Source organism: Pneumocystis jirovecii, assembly GCF_001477535.1.
Source record: "Pneumocystis jirovecii RU7 chromosome Unknown supercont1.1, whole genome shotgun sequence".
Lineage (NCBI taxonomy): Eukaryota > Fungi > Ascomycota > Pneumocystomycetes > Pneumocystales > Pneumocystaceae > Pneumocystis > Pneumocystis jirovecii.
In genome coordinates this window covers 26607-46739 of record NW_017264775.1, presented here as the reverse complement: position 1 = coordinate 46739, position 20133 = coordinate 26607, and the positions used below count along the sequence as shown (strand labels likewise).

Sequence of the window (20133 nt, the reverse complement as noted above, 5' to 3'; positions counted from 1 at the left end):
TTAAAATGTGACAATAAACTTGAAGAGTATAGAACTAATATAAATAAATGCCTAATTTTGAAAAATGCGTTTTCGTTAATTATTAAAAACCCCGATAAATATTTTATCAAAAACAACATTTAGTTTTAAACCAAATATTAAGTTTCTGCAACAGCTTCGTTATCCTGTACAAACTGATTATTAGAAAGAGTTATAAGCCGTTCAACTATTTAATATTTAGTTTTTTCGCTTAATATACAATAAGAGTTTACTATTTGAACTTAATGCTTTTCCATGAACATTTTTTTTTAGAAACTGAAGGTGAGGCTTTATTTCGGAAATAAGTTTATTACGCTGATCATCACATGCAACATCTAATGCTTTCTATGCAAAGTTAATAAAAAAGGATGTTTTTTTTTGAAATATGATACTTTGATAACATAATTGGCGTACTGGTCTTTAATCATTGGCAAGAGAAAAGACATTCTAAAATAATTGGTTTTTTTCTATAAATAACCTGATTGACTTACCCATTTTCGTTGCTTTCTATGATTTCATCAATTAATAACTTTTTTTCTTCATCTGTTCCATATGTTATACATTTTTCCACTACATTAGAAGCAAATTTATGCTTGGAAAATCGAAAAACATTTCCCTTTACTACAGATATAATTTTAGAACGATCTTCTGGTTCACCTTTTTCAATTATATGTTGTATACAATAATTTCCATATTGATCTCGAATCAAGTTTTGTGCGTATAAATGAAGTTCTTTTATAAGATCACGAGTTTGTGAACAATATTCAAGCATACGCTGTATTACTCTACAACCATATGGATGTGTAGCTAAAACATATATTTGACCCTGAAAAGTGTTTATAAGAAACTGTATATGTTCTATAGGCACTTTTTCAATAATTTTTTGAATGACATGATTGCCGTTTTGATTTTTAATACATTTTAATACATTACCATTTAATTCTTTTACTAAACTAATTTTTTGATCGATTTGAATGTATTCAAGTGCCTTTAAATATATATTAAATTCAAATACTAAAATAAAATATAAATACCTTTTGAACCACGCGACAGCCATATGTTTGTAAAGAAAGAGTTAAAACATGTCCTTTCATTTGTTCGAGTAAAAGTGTTTTTTGCATTTGATCACCGTGTTCCATAAATTTCTGAATAACATAATTTCCAAAAACATCTGTCATTAGTTGTAATGAGTTTGGGAAAATTTCCTGAAAAACGATTTCTTTATCTTCTGCACTTGCACCTTCCAAAGCTTGCTGAATAAAACGTGATCCGTGTTGATCTCCACTAAATTCTACAATATGTCCAAATATATCCTGGCAAGAAATTAGATAGTACAGAAATGACTACCTTAATTTACTTTTAATTTATATTTTTTATTTTTATTATTCCGAAATTCATCTAGCAATGGACTTCTTAATACCTGATATTTCTCATTTTGCCGTTTTATTTGACTAGGAAAGTTAGAGTTCAATGATATGGGCCTGGTATATGCTTGTGGAACAAATCTAATAAAACATTAGGAAAGAAATATAATTATAAAAGTGTAATCTACAAAGAACTTTTGTAACAATGCTGAGGACGATGAAGCATATCTTCTGTGTACTTAAAGTATTGTGCTTGTTTTTGATAGTATTTTTCTTTATTAATACCAGACTCATAATGTGCAATTAAAGGTGTTGGATTTTGCAAAATATGTTCTGTAGATATTGTAAAAGGCTGTATATTTATTTTGTTTTTCAACAAATCATTATTTTGAGCTGAATAGCATGGATACACAGATTTTTTTATAGTTTCATGATATTCGATTGGAATATTTTGATTTGAAAATGATTTTTTAAAGAAATTTTTCGAAGTATTTGTATATTCTATATACGGATTGATAATAGGATGAATTGCATTTTCTTTTTGATTTATAGTATAGACTTGATTATAATTTGCCGAATTGAGTATGTTATGTGTATGTCGAGTCGATGTGTAATCTTAATTTGATAAGTTAATAACCTTTTTTAAGAATACTTACAATTTTGTAAAATAGGTTTTTGTGAATCATAATTAACAGAATTTTCACCAATTTGATACGAATACATAAGATTGTCTTTTTGTACTTTATCGTGATTATGCTATTGATTTATTTAGATTTATCAAAAAAATACCTGTCAATTACAATATCAATATGTAGCTCTGAGAGCCCATTTAACGTTGCTTCTTTTGCTTTTTCATATCGTTTTCTTAGTAATACATTAACCTTCGGTGGTACATCCAATGTTTTTTCTTCAACTGCTGAAAATGATGCTTCTGGTCCTTGAATTTTTTCCATATTTTCAACTGACTGATGTATGATATAATCTCTACCCTGCACTGGAAACATCATTTGCCGTTCATACATTGCCTGAGGTTCCATTCCAACCGGCTGATTTACTGTACATGTTTGGTTTTCATTTTTTACTAGTTTTATTGTCTGTGCCATTGCTGCTGCTTGTGCAGATGCTGCTTGGTGATATTGCGCTTGCTGTAATGTTCCGAATGACCAAAATTGATTTAGCCCACCAACTGGATGAGTTGGGTGCATTATAGGTACTTGTATGTTTTGCCATGAGACAGAGCTTGTATCACACAAGTCCTTTTGAAAATTTTGGCGGTGCACGGTGTCTTGCGCATCTTTTTCATGAAGTTTTGACCCTTCTGATGCGTCCATAGCTGCTTGAAATGTTAATGTTAACCTGAATGCCTATGTTTTGGTTCAGAAAGGCTGATCAAAGCCTATAAAGAACTTGCAACTCGACAGGAAGCTTTAGTAGCAAGAATTCGTTTATTTAGACAGTGTGTACACTATTTTTGAAAGCTATATAAATTCTTGGCTTTGTGCCGTACTGCTAGCTACCTGTGCTGGCATTCAGTTTGTACACGTGTATATGTACAAAAGATTCTTTATTTCGGTGGTATCGTAGATGGCCGCCGAAACCAGAAGCTATATCTGTATAAAATTCATGAATCTGTGTCTTTTAATTATACAAAGTGCAACAATCACTTCTTTTTGGAGTCTAAACCGTCTAAATCCTACTTTTTAACCCCGAGATGCCGATATCATGTGAAGCTGGTGTCCGATGGATATACGTTTCCTTCGTAGCTCCATGTAAAAACTCAGCAAATTTGAGTCCAATTAAATCGATGAAGATATATATATAATAGATGTCAAATTGTTTATACTAGATGCCTGTATTTTCATTGTAAAGAAATCAATCCACTATCTAAATTTCAAGAAGATTAAAATATACGAACCTGTATCACGTGACTTGTGTGAATTGTACATGAAAATATCAGTTTGTATTACTATTTCCTGTACATTATATCTACTTCATTATTGCTTTTTATTATTTGGTGTATGCATGCTTTTTTAGTTATATATTTTCATTATATTGCTCTTTATTTTTTATGTTAGTGAATTTTAAATGCGTTTTTGCTGCCTTTAAAATAATTAAAACTATTATATACAATCATACGTTTTGCTTTATTCTTTTATCCTTGAATGTTGAGAGTTACGTATAAATTTGAATCCTTTTCTGTATTGTTCTTGTTTGTATAATATATATAATAATATATATTATTATATATATTATTATTTATAAGATGAAAAATATTTATTGAAAAATATTTATTGCAGCTAGTCCGAGAATAAAACATAACAATACGAAGTCAATTGATAAGAGCTCTACAGCATTTGCCATATATTTTGGCGCAAAGATCTTCCAAACCATAAGATGTCTACGCAAGATTGTTGTAAATAAAATACTGCATGTTGTCATCATAGAGTAGTATAAAATATATGTGAGAATAGTTCGAAAAAGATGATTAAGCATAATGCTGATATTGATTTTTTTTTTCCAAAAACTTAAGAGTGGTAAAGCTATGGTTGTAAAAATACTGGATCCAAATGTGTTTCCTAAAACTAGTGCTGGAGAAAGAGGATATACAATAGTTTTTGATGCTAAAAATGCAGAATCCCATTGAATAGATGACAAAGTTGCTTGGTGCCCAGTTGAAAAAAAATGAAGACGACCTAATAATGCAAATACAATGGTATTGATTTCAAAATTGTTTTCCGTTTGTAATAAATGTAAAAGTTCTAAGTATAAAAGGATTTGACAAAGAAGAAAACAAAAAGAAATTACTCCAAAAGGCTTTTGAAGCATTGTTAAAACAATAAACCAGTTAAGAACAAGAAAAAGATAATTTGATCCGTATATATTTTTAAACTTATGTGTATATGTTCCAAATAAACTGTTTTGCTTTAGAATAGCAAACAGTTTAAATTTCATGTTTCTCATTTTAATACTCAGAGATAAATAAATCCATATGACATGAGCTATGAACAGAGATGTAAACAAGATGATCTTTACTAGAAGAATTTTAAGATCTTTAATTCTTTCATTACTGAAATATTTTAATATATTATAATGCAATAACTCGGAATCAAGTATAGAATGTATTGCTATTAACAACAACTCCGTTTTAAATCCTGTGAATATCCAAAAAGAAATAGGATTTTTATGAGTTTCTAAGTTAGTAAAAAACCGAAATATAATTTGTGGAACAAGGACTAAAAAGAAAAAAACTAATGCTAATGAAAAACTGGATGAGACAGTTGTATTTTCTGAATCATAAAAAGTTGATTGACAGAAAGGCTGTTGCTCTTCTCTACATTGACGTATGGAAGATATTACTCTTGAAATAAAAAATAGTAACAATATATATATAATTGCCAATATGCGATTGTTTTTCCGATGTTTAGAAAAAGCTGCAAGGAAATTAAGAGTATAAATAGATGATATAGTAAATAAAATCATTTTGTCTTCCCATATAATAAAAGAATTTGATGATAATAAAATGCCATGTACAATAATAAAGATAATACTAATCTGTTTTTGAAATGATTTTTGAAATTGAATAAAAAATGTTTTTTTTAGAGAGGAGGCAAAATTTAAAATACTTCCAAGACATATACCAAATAATAGTGAATTTAAAGTGCTTAAAGGTAATAAACGTAATTTAGATAAAAATAAACATATTCCAGAGCTTAATATGCATTTCATGAGAGCATTTAATAGTTTGATTCTTTTTGTTAATAGGTATGCTGAATTTGTATAAAAAAAAAATTGACATAATAAAGTTCCAAATAGAATAATAATTCCCGCTATTATTGTCCAAATATCAAATTTTATCCAGATTTCTCGAAATTTATTAAGTATTGTATGTTGATATGCTATATATTCGAAGAAAACTCCTTTCCAAAATTCTTCATTGTTTTGAAAATTATTTTGAGAAAATTTGTATTCTATATTTTCTAAATTTAAATTCATTTCTTTTTCTTCAAATGCTTCTAAACCATATACATTTTTATAAGATTCAATATATCTTTTTATTTGGTACGTAGTTATTCTTGCTGCTTGTGAATAGTCTTTCCAGTTTAAATTTTTGTTATAAAAAAAAGCTTCCAGAATAGGACTACCTAAGTTATTATACGGAATAGGAATACCCATAAGAAGACAGAATGTTGGCACGAAGTCAAGTTGAGATATACTTGAAATATTTGAAGATAGTTTTGATACTGCTGGATTTTTATTATACATCCAAAAAGCAGATGTTATTTCATTCGAACTATCACCCCCATGATCTCCTTTTATATCCATACCATGATCTCCGAAAACAATTAAAAGCGTATCATTTTGGAGTTTGTCTATAATTTTTCTTATAGTGACATCCATTTCAACTAACTTTCTAGTGGTTTGGTTATGATTGGGCCCATATTTATGTCCAGAGTGATCAAGGCCGAGATAATGGGCAATAAGTATATCCCATTGTGTCCTTCCGGTATCACTAAGGAGCGGAAACAAATGTAAATTTATGTTGTTATCCACTGTATCAAGGTCCCATACGTTAAATGAATCAAACGGATATGTAATATTAGGTTCAAAGTATCCCGGATATAAAGAAACCCATGTATCATCTCCTAAAAATCCAATACGATAGCCTCGTGATTTCAATTGTGCTATAATATTGTCTTCTAAAATAGAAACACCTGCAAAATTGGATCCCGCATCAATGAACGTAGGTAATGTCCCTGTTGTCAGTGCTTTAAGGCGTTGCAAGGTAGTAGTTGGGGGATCAGCGATAAACGGTTTTAAAAATGCATGTTTAGGGTATTTGGTAGCTATTTCATGAAGAATGGTAAATGTATTGTGACAATAAAGTTTTGAGCCTGGAATTTCTTCCGTAAAATCATATCTCAATGCATCAATGACAATGATAATTGCTTTATTGAATGATGAAGGATACCAACAATCGTTTTTTGAAATCTCCTGACTTTTCAAAGTAATTGGATGAACATCACAATTTGATGTTAAATTTAAGGTAGATCTTCTAAGGAGGAAGCCTTGTGTAAAAATGTATAATCCTGAGAAATGCAGAAAAATAAACCATGCAAAAATAATCCAGAATAATAGTAGGTCCCGAATAAATGTTTTTTTATACTTACTAATAAGCACGTTTTTTTCCTGTTTTAGCATTTAATCAATGAAATATGGTTTGAAATCATCTTTTTATATAATATCTTTTACAAAATACATTATATTTTGATTTTAATCTTTTTTTGAAAAAAAGTATATTGTCATTATCAATGAAAGCTCGGTAGCGTTTTGGTTTGCTGAAAGTGCTAAAATATGGATTTATTAAAAAAATATATATTTGCTGTATAATAAACCGAATTGCATAAATAATACTTCATTTTTGAGCTTAAGTATTCTAAAATTATAGATTTTTGAAAAACATATTTCATAAAATATTTTAACTCATTCAGCAAAAGGATTAGATAAAATTTGTCTGTAATCTTATCTGTACTTTTTTGAAGGATGTTGATAAAAATTATAGTTAAAAAGAATACAACAATTACATAATCGCCAGTTACTTTTTTCACATTGAAAACAAATAGATATTAAATTTTCCCAGAAAATTAACAATTGTATGGTATAACGTAAGGGCAATATTAGTTAAAGGATTTGTCCACATGTTCATATTATAATTTATTTTATCAATAATATTTCCGGATATATATTTAACGGTTTTTAGAAAATAAGTTATTGTTATTTAACGCATCCATGTTATTTTTGCAACATGATCTGTTTTTTTTTTAGTAAGTCTTATAAATCCAAGATATCTTAATTCTTCTATACTTTGTATAAATACTGTTTGTAAATACTCTTCCGATTTATGTTTATCATTATCTTGTTTATTTTCAGAGCGTATAGATTGAACGAAAGCAGAAAACCAATCACTGATATTTATAAGAGGTCCTGATTCAAGAAAAAGTCTATAAGAAATACATATTTTAGGTTGACAAGAAATACATATTTTGGATTGAGATGTTTTTATATTGTCATTAGTGGCCTTTTGATCATCTTTACAGTCACATGAAAGATAATGGCTTGGTAGTGATAATGCGGTATCAATGGCTGCTCTTACGCGTGGATGAAATACCTAAACAGTAAGAAAAAAATTAATATAAAGAAAAAAGCATACATCGAGATAGGTCCTGCTATAATTAAAATAATAAAGTTCGTGTAAAGGTAGTGTTATAGGTGATATAAGATATTTTCTAAGAAATTATGAGATTATTTGAATTTAAAAATGCGGAAAATACATTAACGTTTCCCGTAAATATTGATGAAAATGTTCTCTAATATTACAAAACTTTGTTTCAATCACTTTAACATTGGTTTCTGATGCAATTCTAACTGAAGTCTCTGTAGATGTATAAGAATTTATTTCTACAGCATTAAGTTATACGACTAAATAAAAAGTATTTATTTACCACACGCTATAGAATGCATTGGATTATTGCATGTAGATGTTTCTACTATACTAGATATTTCTTTATAAAAGCTTTCAAGATTTGAAAAATGATTATGAATATTTTTGAAAGTTAATGTTTCTTGAATAAAATGCAAAAGAGTAATCATGTCCATTGTTCTAAAAAAAGTAAGTTATTTAAAAAGATTCTCATGAATACTTTATTGGGTCAAGCATTATATCTAAGTTTTCTTGTATATTATTTTCCAAAAGTCTTCCGTAAATCCATGTGAGTGTTTTTTTCCGTACTGAAGATGTATGTTTCTTGTAAATGCTATTCAAAAGCAAGATTGATGAATCAAGTCTTTTATTGTGCTCTTCTATATTCTGAATCATTGAGTTAATTAAATCTCGAAAATAATAATCATCGTTTAATAGTGATTCTACTGAATAAATATTATTCGTTTCAAGAAGAGACTCTGTATATCGTCGGATTGATGGTAAAGAACGTAAACACTCCAAATGATGATGAGAAATTAATTCAGAATGCGCTGAATCACAATAATTTACAATGCTAACTGGATTTGAATAAAAATGCGATAATATAACATACTATCGGTATAATCAGTCGTGAATCGGTATTAATTAAGTGATTTACTTTCATAGCTGATACAAAAGATTCAACTCCATACGAATGTTTTTGATGCATATTTAGCAGGGTATTATAAAGATGTGGACCGAAGCGTAATCGAGGGCGTTGAGATTCAACTAAAAGCTAAACCATTTGTAAGTTACAACCCCGTCCTAATATTTTTTTCAGAACCACCTTTTCTACCGCAATATCAAGTGTATCTTTGGAATGTTTTGTGTCGAAATATTGAATATCGAGTACTTTTAATGACTTTTTTTCAAGCATATCTTGGAACATATGCATAGATGTTGATACATTAATTAATAATAATAAAGGCACACGTTTATGTATCTTTCTTTCATATAATTAGTAACAAATCATTCTGTAATATTATTTACTTCAATACTGCAATAAAATGATTAATAAAATTTCCCATAAAACCTTCAATCTCTTGCAAAAAAAATACCATTTTAAACATGCCTAATTCCCATTTTATTAAATATCCTGTTTTTCTCATATAAAGCAAATCGAACTACTTACTTTGGTCTATAAGCTTGCAGGCGGTCGCTTCTTCATACCATTGTACTAGACATTCCGGGTCATAGTCACAGTACATGGAAAATGCGTCTTTTCGTAATTGTATTTTTGTTCTCCGTAGCGCCATTCTCTCTCCAAATCGTATGCATGTATCTATTATTTGTCTGAAACATATTTTTATGTCTGTTGTTTGGTGTCCATGAAGCCCTACAATAGGGCCGTGTATACAATCTTCTAGTAATTCCGTAATTCGTCTATATAATTCGAAATCTCCTGAAAATTGCGTGCCTACCCCCACACATATTCAGCTAACACCACAAAAAAATGCATATTGAGATTACCCAGGTGCATAATGGCTGTTGAAATCCTTTAACTGTTAGCAGGTTGCTGTATTAATATTATTGCTGTATAACATACTTGTTTTCATTCGACAGACATTCTTTTTGCATGATAAACTCCTGTAATGCATTCATCATTTCAGAATGCATCGTTTCACGAAGAACCTGCACATTAATCTTTGAAAATGCGTTAAACCCGTTTTTGTTCATACATTGGTTTCTTCTTTAAGTGCTTCCCACTCTGAACAGAAACATAAATAGCGATAATCTCTTGCTGTATTCGTTTCTCTGCCATGCATAAGGTTTAGAAACGGATGTATCTCGTTTTTTTTGCTGCTTTTCCGCTTATATTCCCGATTATATGCGCGGCTATTCCGTTTTATATGCGCTGTTTCTTCACTTTCTATATGCTCTTCTGTAATATCTTCTGGGTAAAGTATACTGCATGGCTGAACTCTTGTTAATATCCTTGCTATATAGCATAAAATTTACCTGCATAAACACATCATTATTCATTTTATATCCGTATATGTACTCTGACGCGTGTGGTGCTCCGCCACCGGGTGTACCGCTATTCTGGCAACGTATCACTCATACTGTTTGCTTCTTTTCTATAACTTAAACGAAGCATTTCACGCAGCCCATTGTTTTCTGTTTGCAGTGCCTCAATTACCGGATCTTCTGGTATGTTTGTTGCATATGCCTCTCGGATTAGTGCATTTATTCTATAAAGACCTGCTTGCAGATCCAAATATGACTTTTGCTGTTGCTGCTGCGTCTCTTCTTGTCGTGAAAGCTCTGCACGGTAGTGTTTGTGCAGCTGCAGTGTTCTGCTTGTTGTATCGTGCTACACTATCAGCTGTGCTTTGTTTTACTGTGTATTTACCATGAATGTGCGTATTTTTGTCATGATTTCACTAAGACCTTGTTCATAGGCGTCCAGAAGCTCGTTTAGTGCGTAGTTTTCTCGTTTCAGCGCCTGACACTCTGTCACCAGCTGCATATGTTCCCGTGTATGCTCTTTATCGCTAGAAAACAGTGCTTTGGTCGGAGATCGTATAACCGCTACGAACTCGTTCTGTGCAAATATTAAGTAAATGTGCCAAAATAGTGTCTCTATGCACTCAAAACTGTGTGTATTTGCCTGTATTCTGCATATATGCGTCCTAAAACCGGCATATATGCGTCTTAAATCGGCATATATATGCTCTACTGTGCATATCTGCACGCAGACGTACCTTGAGAATCTCAATCTGATGCTTTAGCACAGTTATGGTTTCTTGGTTTTGTGTTAACTGTGCTACTAGTGTCTCCACAAGCTTATTAACTCTTGTGATATCGTTTGGTGCAGGCAATTCGGCCATTTGCACGTAGCACAGGTGAGTGACTCGGCAAGTCCGATAGCCCGGTTTAGTAATGCATACAACCTGGTTTGGAAGAGATAGAAAGAGAATTTCAGCGCATATATTAAGCATTTTAGCGCATATATGTAAAAGGCTTTGCTATGTGCAATATAATACAGAGGTTTTTACATAATATTTCATTCACTTTGGTTTTTCCTTGGCATTTTTATTTTATATACTAAGCATCCTCGTTTGAATCGACAACAACATTATAAAATCGAAGTTCATAGGTGCCCTTTGTCGTAGAAACCACACGAAGCCAGTCGCGAAGCTGTACTATGTTAAATATTATGATTAGATAATACAATACTTGTTACCTGATGTTTCTTAAGAAACTTTTTTGTTAAATATTTAAGATATCGTCCGGAAAATGAACTATGTGTCACTACTGAGAGCTTCCCCTGGCCTTCTCGTGTAATAACGATGCTGTCACCTAGGCGACCCGTCTGTCCATCAACTTTGATGCGTTCGTGCAAAAATGCTTCAAATGCAGCAGGATCAAAAATCCGGTCGCCTGCTGGACCGGATGCATCTAAAGTGTATTTGCGTGTGGTCTGTTTGGTGCTTTTTTTCAGCTGAACAACTTTCCCTTTGCGCACCATTTTCTTCTACGAAGCCTTTGCGGTCCCCGTTTTTCCTCTTTTCCACTACGCTTTCTCTTGTGTCACGTGACATGACGCGTGTGCCGACGCGTGTTCAGAGCGCGTTTTGCACGTGTACTGCACTTGTACGCGGTACAGACATGCATTGTATGTATAGGATGTATGTTTGACGCGTTATTTTTGTTTTGTTTGTTATTTTTGTTTTTTTCTGCCCGCTCTGTGCACCATAATACTCACGATGCGAGTATTCATATATATATGTGTATGTTTTTGGCTCTGTGCGGGTGCACCAGATGATACACGGGCAACACACAGTGGCATAGGTGTTGACCGGGTTGCTTCACCGGTCGAGATATACACGTATGTCTCTCCAATGCACTGCAGCTCTGAGAATGCTTACTGTGCAGAGAAACACTTCGAACGGTGACACTGCTTACTACGATTGCGGACACCGTACACACGTTTACAAGGTGTGTTTCTTGTTTGGTGCCATTCTAATTTTGCCAGCATCTATACCCAAACATTTTCTTCGCGCACACAGGCTCATCCTGTACTGTCCGGTTCCATCGGGCTTAGAACTCTAAACAATCAAACACATACGGACATGGCTAACTTTGTTTCACAATCTTTGTTCTTTTTTGTTCTTTTTTTTATGTTTTTTTTCTTCTTTTTATTCATATAATACATTTATACATACACCATACATTGTCATAGTACATATATAATTACCTCGGCAACACTCACTCTCTTGGGTAAGCTTTTCGAGCTCGGTATATATACGATGTATATACGGTGTGTACACGATATTTATCGATATTTATAAGTAATTTTTCATTGTTTGCTGTTCATTGTCATTGCTCTGTTTTTTGCTTTTATATGCTTTCTTTTTGCTTTTCCTGCATTATTCTCCACTATTCTGCATAACCGCTCACCCACTGTGTCTCTACACAACCCAAAGTAATTTCCAATCGATGCTTTGTTGCTTAGCAACATCTCATCAAAAAGCTGCACTGTCTGGACGGAAGAGTAAGAAACATTGCGGCAAAATTGTGCAGATTTTTTGAGATTTTGCAGTGTAAATAGGGGAAAAGGAGTGCATATACTCCTAAAAACGCATTTTGGAGTGTATAAAAAGAATGGGATGTTGTTTCTCGTGCACATATGATCCAGAAACCTTGCGGTCAAGAGAAATTGAGGCGTATTTGCGGAGAGATGAAGACCGTATGTGATTTTTCGGGATATATGCGTTGATTTTGACAAGATATGTCTAGAAAATGCACAGGAAGTAAAAGTGTTGTTGCTTGGTAAGCACTGTTTTTGCGTGAATATGGGCCAAATAGAGGGTTATAGGCGCTGGTGAAAGTGGGAAGACGACGATTCTTAAGGTAAAGTGCCTCTGGTTTGGGGGTTTAGGGGCTTTTGTTTATATTTCTTAGCAAATGCGACTAATCCACATGTCGGGCTTTACACAGGAAGAAAGAGAATATTATCGTACAATTGTCTTTTCAAATATGCTTCAGTCGATGCGGCTGATTATTGAGGCAATGGAGGAGTTTGATATTTGTTTTGACCGACCGGAAAATGAAGTAGTGTGATGGTATCGATACTTAGGGTTAATATGGTATATAGCAATATTTGGACTTGCTACTACAAGACCGGGAGATTACAGACCGGGAGAATTTGCCTCCAGAGTATTATCGGCCGTTTATTTCACTGTGGGAAGATGCAGGAGTGACATGTGCAGTTAATCGTGGGAATGAATATGCATTGCACGATAATTGTTTCTAGTAAGGTGGAATGGTAGTTTTAGGATTGGATTAAGGAGTAGTTTTTTCGAAAATATTCATAGATTATTTGATCGGAAATATGTTCCTACGGATCAAGATATTTTACGGTGTCGGTTAAAAACGACGGGTATTACGGAGACGTGTTTCAAGGTGTCAGGATTGATGTATAGGTGTGTATATGTTGTTATTTTTGGGGGGACTGAATGGGACGAGGATGATTGATGTGGGCGGACAGCGGTCTGAGCGAAGAAAATGGATTCACTGTTTCGAAAATGTTACGGCAGTTTTATTTCTTGTGGCTATTTCGGGGTACGATCAATGTTTGACGGAAGACAATGGCGCCGTATGAGGGTTTTCTTGTTTTGCATGGATTTGACGTTAGTGTAGAATCAAATGCAGGAAGCATTGGTTTTGTTTGATTCGATTTGCAATTCTCAATGGTTTATTAATACGTCTATTATACTTTTTTTGAATAAAATCGACCTTTTTAAGGTTAAGCTTCACGTTTCTTTGATTTCAAATTACTTCCCGGACTTCAATAGTGGTAAGTTTCTTTTTTTTGATCTTTGTATATTCATTTTTAGATAACCAAAGTGATTATCGTGCTTCTTGTCTTTTTTTCCGGCAGAAATTCCTGAAACTTAATAGGAATCATCAAAAAACAATTGTACGTAGTGTTCTTTCCTTTTTTCCATCATTTAATCCATTGAGCAGTATACGCATTTTACAAATGCGACGGATACTACCCTTTTAAAGAATGTTATGGTTTCTGTTTCAGACATTATATTTAACCAAAATTTGCAAAACTTGATGCTTTAGCTGTTTAGGGTGATGATTTTGGGTTTTGTATGTTTTTGATCTATTTTTTGATATTATGGAAAGATTGGCGTTTTTACATTTTTTGGATGGATTTACATGATATTTATTTTTTTAATAAAAAGCATCTTTAATTGTAGCCTACGAATAATTATCTACAAATAATTAGATAATGGAAATCATATGAATTCCACATATCGTATCATTGTTTTCGATGGTGTTCACAGCGTTAGCAGCACAAATTGTTTCAATTATAATAGTAATTGTTTAACTTAAATATGACACATGTGTTCTTTACGCTTTAGTATTTTTAAAAAAATTGAAAAATGGATGGAAATCTGTTATTTAAAGAGAAAATATCTATTTTGAATCTGTTTTCGTGTTTTTTGGGTAGTTTTATGTTTATGTTTTCTTATGTTCTTTTTTTCAAGGGATCCTTATGTAAGTTGCTTTTAACTATTCATCGATTAAGAATCTACATTTTAACGTTACGTTAACGAATCATTTTATTTGGAGATAAAAATCTCCAAAAAATATCAGAATAAACATATATATAAACATATATAAAAGGGGCATTCAGTATATATGACTTCTAAAGCATCATCTCCTCTTTTTTTTCCTGAATCTTCATCTTCTATACAGCCTGCAGATGATGCACTTGAGTCGGGAAATACAACTCCTAAAGCATCTCTTCAATTCGGTAATTCTTGCTTTTTTTTTGATTATATTAAGGCTATATGCTTATATTCAACAAGGTGCTTCATCTCCATTGCTTTATACGTCATCTCCACATAAAAAAATGACACCACATCTATCTACTACTTACAGCCAGCAGTCAATAAAGAGTAGTTTTGGAAGTCAACTGTAAGCGTTTTTAGAATTTTATCTATTATTATTGATAAGAAAGATCACATTCAAGTACTCCTCGCATGATACGTCGTGGAGATATTCATCCTCGAAATATTTTATCAACTCCATTTCAACGGATTTCAGGTACACAGGCTAGCTATGCAACATCAGATACAAATACAATGAGTGTATTTGACCCTGTATCTGAAAATACATCTGAAACTGTCCGAGTTATATGGGGGACAAATGTTTCTATTCAAGAGAGCATGAATACATTTAAAACATTTCTTAAACAGTTTAGAAAGAAATATCGAATGGCATTTGATGGAAATACAGTAGTGGACGAAACTGGCGAAGATTTGGTATATGTTAACATGCTAAAACAAGTTATCTCGGTTGTTTTTTTGATCTTCTTACGTTGTATAGATGTATGACTTGGATTTAACTAATTTAAACATTGATGCACGCGATCTTGAATCTTATCCTCCAGCTAAAAAACTTACTTATCAATTGCAAGCGTATCCTCAGGAGATTATACCCATTATGGATCAAACAGTTAAAGAATATATTCTTGATACCTTGATAGATGATCATGCTACTGAAACAGAAATTTCAAAAGTAGAAAATAATATTTATAAAGTAAGACCCTTTGGTCTTTCTAAAACAATAAATATACGGGATTTGAATCCTAATGGTACGAATTTTTGATTGTTTGAGTATCACTAATGATCAAGATATTGATAAATTAGTGAGTATTAAGGGGTTGGTTATTCGTGCTACCCCTATTATTCCAGATATGAAGCAAGGTTTAAATTGTTTGCATGATTTTATTTTTGTTAAATATGTTTAGCATTTTTTCGATGTGATGTTTGTCATCATACGGTAATTGTTGAAATTGATAGAGGCAGAATATCTGAGCCGACTCGCTGTCCTCGTGAAGTTTGTTCTTCTGATAATTCTATGCAAATTGTACATAATAGATCAGAGTTTGCCGATAAACAAGTTATAAGACTTCAAGAAACACCTGGTGATAATGTATTTTTATTTAGGAAATGTTGTAAATTAATAAAAAATAGATGAGGTACCAGATGGACAGACTCCTCATTCTGTTTCTTTATGTGTTTATGATGAATTGGTGGACTTTGCAAAAGCAGGTGATAGGATAAAGGTGACTGGCATTTTTCGTTCTGTTCCTGTTCGTGTAAATTTACGTCAAAGAACTATTAAATCACTCTTCAAAACATATTTTGATGTTGTGCATATCCAGAAAATAGACAGTCGAAGAATTGGAATAGATCCTTCGATTCTTCAAACAGAAATTTCTGAATTTACTTCTACAAATCTTGAAGTTCGCAAATTTCTTGAAGAAGATGAAGCAAAAATAAAAGATTTGGCTAGGAATCCAGATTTATACTCAATTTTGACGAAATCTATAGGTAAAGTGTTAATAAAAATGCTTAATTAATTATGTATAGCACCTAGTATTTATGAAATGGATGATGTTAAAAAAGGAATATTACTTCAGCTTTTTGGCGGTTCAAATAAAGAATTTGTTAAAGGGGGGGCTCCACGGTTTAGAGGTGAAATTAATGTGTTGTTATGTGGAGATCCTTCTACTTCTAAGTCTCAACTTTTGCAAGTATTTAATATAAAAGTATTAAATCGATATTAACTCTTAAAGTACGTTCATAAAATTTCTCCTCGAGGAGTTTATACAAGTGGAAAAGGATGTTCTGCTGTTGGATTAACAGCTTATATTACCCGTGATCAAGACACAAAACAATTGGTCTTAGAAAGGTTTGTGGTAATAAATGTACTTATATTTTTGCTTAATAATCATAGTGGTGCTTTAGTTCTCTCTGATGGTGGTATATGTTGCATTGATGAATTCGATAAAATGTCAGATTCAACAAGATCTGTTTTGCATGAAGTTATGGAACAACAAACTATTTCTATTGCAAAAGCTGGAATAATTACTACCTTAAATGCTCGTACATCTATTTTGGCATCTGCAAATCCTATTGGTAGCAAATATAACCCAGATTTATCTGTTCCTCAAAATATTGATCTTCCTCCTACTTTACTAAGTCGTTTTGATTTAGTATATTTGATTTTGGACAAAATAGATGAATTTAATGACAGACGGCTAGCTCATCACCTTGTTAAAATGTATATGGAGAATCAAGTAGTTGAAAGTAAAACCTCTTTGATTGTATGTTGTTTGCTGTGGCTGCATTTTTTGATATTTTTTAGTCATTTGAGTTACTGACTTTGTACATTTCTTATGCTAAGCAAAATATTCAGCCAGTTTTAAATAAAGAAGCTGCAGATGAATTGGTTAGGGCTTACATTGAAATGAGAAAGCTTGGAGAGGATATTAAAGCATCGGAAAAACGGATTACAGCAACGACTCGGCAGTTGGAAAGTATGATTCGTTTAAGTGAGGCTCATGCAAAAATGAGGTAAATTATTTTACGGAATGCATTATTTTTTTAACTTTTTTGAAAGATTAAGTAATGAAGTTACTTTGCAAGATGTACAAGAGGCTACACGCCTTATGAAGTCTGCTATTAAAGATTATGCTACTGATGCATCTGGGAAAATAGACATGGATCTTATTTATACAGGAGAAGGTGTTGTACAGCGTCGTGCCAAAGGTGATCTAAAGCGGGAATTGTTGAAATTGTTGGAAGAAATGACAGTACATGGCATGTCTGTCAAGTTTGTTGATCTTTTTAAGAAATTCAGTGAGCAGAGTACTATAGATGTTAATTTAAATGAATTTAATGAAGCATTGCGATCTCTTGAGGCTGATGATTATATTCGGATTCTAGGCGAAGGTTCTAAGCGTATTTTACGTAGAGTTTTTTAGTAAAGACTAGCGCAAGGCTAGCTTTTTTGGATATAAGAATATTATAAAGTCAAAATTATGAAAAATAATGATTAAAAAGTACGAGATTTTTTTATTTTCTTGATATTTGCATTAAATGGGTTTTATAAAGAAAAGTAACTAAATTATACGATAAGGACAATAATATATGTATGACAACATTCACTGTTTTTTATCACTTCTGCATATTAGGTTTAAACCCTTTCAAAGTCCCAACTTGATTTAAAAAAAAATTGGTTCGATCGTTATCTTTTACTGCAGACGGCGGCAGGAACGACTTCTTCAGGATAGACAATATATAATTGATACCTGAGGTTGTTGTTCTATTTGATAATGGCATTTTTTACTTTTTTCTCGTCTTTTTTCCGTTTCTTTTGTACGTTTTTGGTGTTTCAGACTTTTGTCAAAGCTTCTGATGTATTAAATCTTAATGAAGAAACATTTAAAGAAACAATACAGGGTAATGGGCTTTTTCTCGTTGAGTTTTTTGCTCCATGGTTAGTTTTGTTTTTTGAGCTTTTTCTACTTTTGTTTTAAAATAGTCTAAAAAATATAGGTGTGGTCACTGCAAAGCCTTGGCACCTGAGTATGAAGTAGCTGCAACAGCATTAAAGGAAAAGGTATATATTTTCTCCTTTTTTCTTTTTATTTGATACAGCTTGTAGGGTATTACTTTGATTCAAGTAGATTGTACAGTGGAAACACGTCTTTGTGAAACGTACGGTGTTACAGGATATCCTACACTTAAGGTGAGTGCATGATATGATTAGTAGGGTAAATTTTGTTGGATAGTATATGTTTTAATGTATTTTTCTTTTTGCCATTGACCCTGCATGGCAGTATTTATTATTCTGGATAATCTTTAGTTTTCTAATTCTTTATAGGTCTTTAAAGATGGTAATCATGCGCCTTACGAAGGACCTCGAAAGGCAGCTTCTATTATTTCTTATATGATTAAGCAGACACTTCCTGTTGTGACTTCTGTGTCTCTAGAAAACTTTGAAGAATTTAAAACATCGGATGAAATAGTTGTTATGGCATTTTTGGATAGTCCAGATAATCCGCTGAATGACCTTTACTTTTCTTTAGCTTCTAAATATCATAATAAATATTCTTTTGGTATATCCTTAGATCCCGAAGTATTTAGAAAAGTTCAAGTAAATGCTCCGGCTGTTTATATGTTTAAAAAGGAGGATGATGTTTATGTTGTGTATCGGGGAGAATACGAATATGGTTTGTTAGAGGATTTCATTAACTCAGAAAGTCTTCCTTTGTTTGGCGAACTTCTTCCTGAAACATATGAAAAATACATTTCCAGTAAAATACCTATAGGTTGCATTTTTGTTTCTTCAGTGGAAGAAAGGAAGACGTTTGAAGCTACGCTTCTCCCGCTTGCTCTTAAATATAAGGGGAAAGTGAGTTTAGTCACAATTGATGCAACTTTATATGGTGGACATGCTGAAAACTTGAATTTGAAACAAACTTGGCCAGCATTTGCTATTCAAGAAACAAAATCAAACAAGAAGTTCCCATTTGATCAGACATTGGAGCTTCATATAGAAAATCTTGATAAGTTTTTGAATGATTATGTTTCTGGTCATCTTGTTCCTACTATTAAGTCAGAGCCGGTACCAGAAACACAAGAGGGCCCTGTATATGTAGTAGTAGCAAACAGCTTTAAAGATGTGGTTCTTGAGACACACAAAGATGTTCTTCTTGAATTTTATGCACCGTGGTATGTTTGATAAGTTAATGAAATGACCTACTAATAATAATGTTAAAGGTGTGGCCATTGTAAAAATTTGGCACCCAAATACGATGATTTAGGTCGTCTTTTTAACTCTAATTCAGAATTAAATAAAAATGTGATAATTGCTAAAATTGATGCTACAGGTTTTATTTGATAATTGTTTTTAACTAATTTTTACATTTTTAGCAAACGATCTTCCGGATAATTTGGAAATCAGAGGGTTTCCTACAATTATGCTTTTTACTGCTAATAATAAAGAAAACCCTATTGAATATAGTGGTCCTCGCACAGTTGAAAGTTTTATTGAGTTTATTCATCAAAGAGGCCATCATAAAGTCAATGCGATGCAATATTATCTTTCTAAACCGCCAACGCAGCAAGAGTCTGGTTCACCAGATACTGGGCCATTAGAACATGATGAGCTGTGATTGAATGGTTTAATTTTTACGAATTCATGTATATCTCTTTATATGTTATATGATATTCATGTATTTGATAAACTATATTTATGTATTTTTATATAATGTCTTTATAATGAAGCTAAATGATTTGTGTTTAATTTATAAAATGCCCTGTTTATGTGCAAAGGTTTTAGAGTATTATCTATGGTTTTTATATTGTTTATTCTAAATTCTTAAATGGTAATATTTCTAGATAATGAAAGACTAAT

The 20133-nt window shown here is 32.1% G+C and overlaps 8 protein-coding genes across 8 annotated transcripts; 3 read left to right on the top strand and 5 right to left on the bottom strand.

The window, feature by feature from the left end:
- Positions 1-137: 137 nt before the first annotated feature.
- Positions 138-2713, bottom strand: T551_00023 (uncharacterized protein; the record flags this gene model as incomplete). The annotated part of the gene is made up of 9 exons (XM_018372290.1): positions 138-205; positions 252-363; positions 411-465; positions 510-1006; positions 1053-1331; positions 1376-1523; positions 1571-1997; positions 2039-2138; positions 2183-2713. The coding sequence occupies 9 exons, from the start codon at positions 2711-2713 to the stop codon at positions 138-140; spliced, it is 2217 nt and encodes a 738-aa protein (XP_018231230.1).
- A 943-nt stretch (positions 2714-3656) lies between these two features.
- Positions 3657-6581, bottom strand: T551_00022 (mannose-ethanolamine phosphotransferase GPI13; the record flags this gene model as incomplete). Its single annotated transcript, XM_018372289.1, has 1 exon — positions 3657-6581. The coding sequence occupies one exon, from the start codon at positions 6579-6581 to the stop codon at positions 3657-3659; it is 2925 nt and encodes a 974-aa protein (XP_018231229.1).
- Positions 6582-7158: 577 nt separating this feature from the next.
- T551_00021 (uncharacterized protein) lies at positions 7159-9882 on the bottom strand (the record flags this gene model as incomplete). Its single annotated transcript, XM_018372288.1, has 13 exons — positions 7159-7548; positions 7591-7666; positions 7712-7838; positions 7883-8040; positions 8081-8472; positions 8519-8635; positions 8687-8846; positions 8890-8971; positions 9032-9316; positions 9370-9395; positions 9446-9543; positions 9579-9815; positions 9859-9882. 13 exons carry the CDS (start codon positions 9880-9882, stop codon positions 7159-7161), a joined length of 2172 nt encoding a protein of 723 aa, XP_018231228.1.
- Positions 9883-9937: 55 nt separating this feature from the next.
- T551_00020 (uncharacterized protein) lies at positions 9938-10730 on the bottom strand (the record flags this gene model as incomplete). Its single annotated transcript, XM_018372287.1, has 3 exons — positions 9938-10213; positions 10253-10444; positions 10605-10730. 3 exons carry the CDS (start codon positions 10728-10730, stop codon positions 9938-9940), a joined length of 594 nt encoding a protein of 197 aa, XP_018231227.1.
- Positions 10731-10947: 217 nt separating this feature from the next.
- Positions 10948-11371, bottom strand: T551_00019 (uncharacterized protein; the record flags this gene model as incomplete). Its single annotated transcript, XM_018372286.1, has 2 exons — positions 10948-11040; positions 11087-11371. 2 exons carry the CDS (start codon positions 11369-11371, stop codon positions 10948-10950), a joined length of 378 nt encoding a protein of 125 aa, XP_018231226.1.
- A 1136-nt stretch (positions 11372-12507) lies between these two features.
- Positions 12508-13977, top strand: T551_00018 (uncharacterized protein; the record flags this gene model as incomplete). The annotated part of the gene is made up of 10 exons (XM_018372285.1): positions 12508-12592; positions 12643-12675; positions 12722-12756; positions 12808-12957; positions 13001-13158; positions 13200-13328; positions 13372-13501; positions 13546-13702; positions 13743-13825; positions 13873-13977. 10 exons carry the CDS (start codon positions 12508-12510, stop codon positions 13975-13977), a joined length of 1065 nt encoding a protein of 354 aa, XP_018231225.1.
- A 582-nt stretch (positions 13978-14559) lies between these two features.
- Positions 14560-17713, top strand: T551_00017 (MCM DNA helicase complex subunit MCM4; the record flags this gene model as incomplete). Its single annotated transcript, XM_018372284.1, has 12 exons — positions 14560-14674; positions 14730-14838; positions 14882-15185; positions 15250-15517; positions 15558-15629; positions 15674-15850; positions 15900-16259; positions 16299-16462; positions 16505-16620; positions 16666-17035; positions 17077-17285; positions 17332-17713. The coding sequence occupies 12 exons, from the start codon at positions 14560-14562 to the stop codon at positions 17693-17695; spliced, it is 2628 nt and encodes an 875-aa protein (XP_018231224.1). The 3' UTR covers positions 17696-17713.
- Positions 17714-18046: 333 nt separating this feature from the next.
- T551_00016 (protein disulfide-isomerase domain) lies at positions 18047-19891 on the top strand (the record flags this gene model as incomplete). The annotated part of the gene is made up of 6 exons (XM_018372283.1): positions 18047-18210; positions 18270-18333; positions 18379-18462; positions 18598-19448; positions 19497-19606; positions 19650-19891. 6 exons carry the CDS (start codon positions 18047-18049, stop codon positions 19889-19891), a joined length of 1515 nt encoding a protein of 504 aa, XP_018231223.1.
- Between the last annotated feature and the right edge of the window lie 242 nt (positions 19892-20133).